Consider the following 2394-nt stretch of genomic DNA (forward strand, 5'->3'; position numbering starts at 1 on the left):
ATTGGAGTTACTTAAAGAAAAACGTTAAAACCTATCGTCAACATTTCCAAGATCGGCTAAATAAAACTCAACAACTTCCGGAAATTTCAAAAGATGATAATCATATTTTCCATAGTGGATTTTATTAATTTTGTTACTGGTTCTATTTCGGCTATCGGCGCTCACTGATTTCTTTTTTTTCTTCATATTCTATCACTTCTAGCTTACTGAACCAGTTACGATCTACGTATATATATATATATATAGAGAGAGAGACATGCAGCAACAATCTACCCAACTCAAAAAATCACACTTTTTTATTTAAATAATTGGACCTCAAACGGAACACTCCTCCGCGACACTCAGACACACTCTCTCTTAAGTAGCGCCTTTAGTCGAATGACCGAACTGCAGCACTACGAACCCTTTCTGGACTGGGCCTTGAGCCGTAAGATGCACATGCACATGCACATGCACATGCACGTGCATATGTTTTTGCAATATACATAATACATACATACATGGTTTACAGATCACCAACCCTAGCCCAGCTCTGCAGCATCTGTAGCGCCTCGACCCACAGAGCCCACACCGCAGGCGCCCGTGCCGCCTCTGCCTGCTCTACGTGCACAAACGACCCGAAGCAGCTTCTGCCGCCGCTCCCGCCGCCAGCATCCGCCGGCCTGGTGCACACATCCCGCCGTGGTACGCCGTTGACACCCCTGCCGAACACATTGCGAGTAGCTGTTAGAGCACACGCCGGGTCATCTGGCGGCAGGCTCACCGTCCAGCCGCCACTGCTGCTACTGGTGCCTGCTGGCGGGGGCGGAGGCGCCGCCGCTGCTGCTGCTGCTGCTCCGGTGACCTCTTCCAGCGCCGCCACCAGGGCCGCTACTGCCGTGTCCTTGCGGCTGTAGAAGGCTGTAGCATTACTTCCGAACCCGCCGGAGGCGAAGACAGTGCTGACAGGACAGCTCTCCTCCTTCTTGCCGTGGAGCTGCAGAAACACGGCTTGGCCCCCAACGGTTGCCCCCCTAACACCACCACCACCACCACCACCACCATCACCACCACCATCACCACCACCATCACCATCACCACCACCATAATCATCGCCATCGCCGCCGTGACCTCTACCGCTGCCACTGTTGTTGTCAGCGATGTCGCTGCTGTTGGCACCATCGCCGCGGCCACCTGCGCTACAGCCTGCACCCAGCTCCTCCTTTTCCACTTGAAGCAGCGCAAACGAGATGATGTTGAAGGCATCCCGGTCGTTGTGGCTCGGATCGCTGGCTGGGTAGCCAAATCCCGGCAGGCAGGCGCTGTCTGCGGCTGTCGCCCGGCGGTGCTTCCCGGACACCACCACACTCCGAGCGAGGGAGGGCAGCCCTCGGAACAGCGCCACCGCCTGGAGCAGGTCGAGGGCAGGGGAGGTCGAAGCGAGACATAATGTGTGAACGGATTGTGTGAACGTTTTTTCATCAGTGACTGTCAGACTGTGGCCATAGCAGCAGCAGCTGACCTTTCAGCTGGTCCACCAGCAGCAGCAGCAGCAGCAGCAGCAGCAGACGTACATTTTCACAGCCCGCGGCAAGGGCACGGCCGCATCGATGAATAAAATTAAATAATCATAACATGGGTGAACGCGGGGGCCGTCCGCGGGTTGGAGGCGGAGAGAGATGGAGGATATGAGAACGTGACAGCCGATACACGGAGCCCTGAGGTGACGTGTTGGTGGTTCTAAATTAAGCTCTCCCCCGCAGCGGCCTCTCCCCCGCAGCACCTGCAGGTCCACGGGTCCCTCAAAGCTGGGGTGAGGCGCTCCAAGGTGCAGCCGCCGCAAAGGCCGCCCGCCCCTCGGTGACCAGCCGCCCCGAAACCCGCCGCCACCTACAGCCGCAACCACCGCTACTGCCTCCTCATCCTCTGCTGCTTGCGTCTCCATGCCCACCTCAACCCCCGCGTTGCCAAACCCCCACAGGGCCGTGACCCAGGAGCTCCGAAACCACCAATCCACGACCCGGTACCAGACCCCAACCCAGGCCTTGACCCAGCGCAGCTGCTGCTGCTGCTGTTGTCGCCCTCGCCGTCGCCGCTGCTGCTCTGTCCCTGACGGCTGCGTGTCGTCCATAACGCCAGGGGCGGCTGTTGCTAAAGCTCCTGCACGTGTTGCAGCCTTCGCAGCACCGATCGACGCCAGCTCATGTCCCTCCTCCTCCTCCTCCTCCTCCTCCTCCGACTTCGCCAACTGCCCCACCGCTGCGGGCTCAGGCCTCACCGCCAGCCATGCCCATCCCGCTACAAACCGGCCACCGCGGGTGCGCTCCAGCAACAGGCACACGCTCTCACGCACCTCAGCGTCGCGGAATACCCGGGGCGGTCGATACACTCGCTGGTAACGACAAAGCCAGGGCA

General features: G+C 58.6%; 1 protein-coding gene across 1 annotated transcript; it reads right to left on the reverse strand.

Moving 5' to 3' along the window:
• Positions 1 to 505: 505 nt before the first annotated feature.
• On the reverse strand, positions 506 to 2371 carry VOLCADRAFT_101004 (uncharacterized protein; the record flags this gene model as incomplete). The annotated part of the gene is made up of 3 exons (XM_002959475.1): positions 506 to 976; positions 1211 to 1387; positions 1763 to 2371. Coding segments are annotated over 3 exons (1257 nt in total), but the record flags the coding sequence as incomplete, so codon positions are not given.
• Between the last annotated feature and the right edge of the window lie 23 nt (positions 2372 to 2394).

Source organism: Volvox carteri (assembly GCF_000143455.1).
Source record: "Volvox carteri f. nagariensis unplaced genomic scaffold VOLCAscaffold_278, whole genome shotgun sequence".
Taxonomy (NCBI): Eukaryota; Viridiplantae; Chlorophyta; class Chlorophyceae; order Chlamydomonadales; family Volvocaceae; genus Volvox; species Volvox carteri.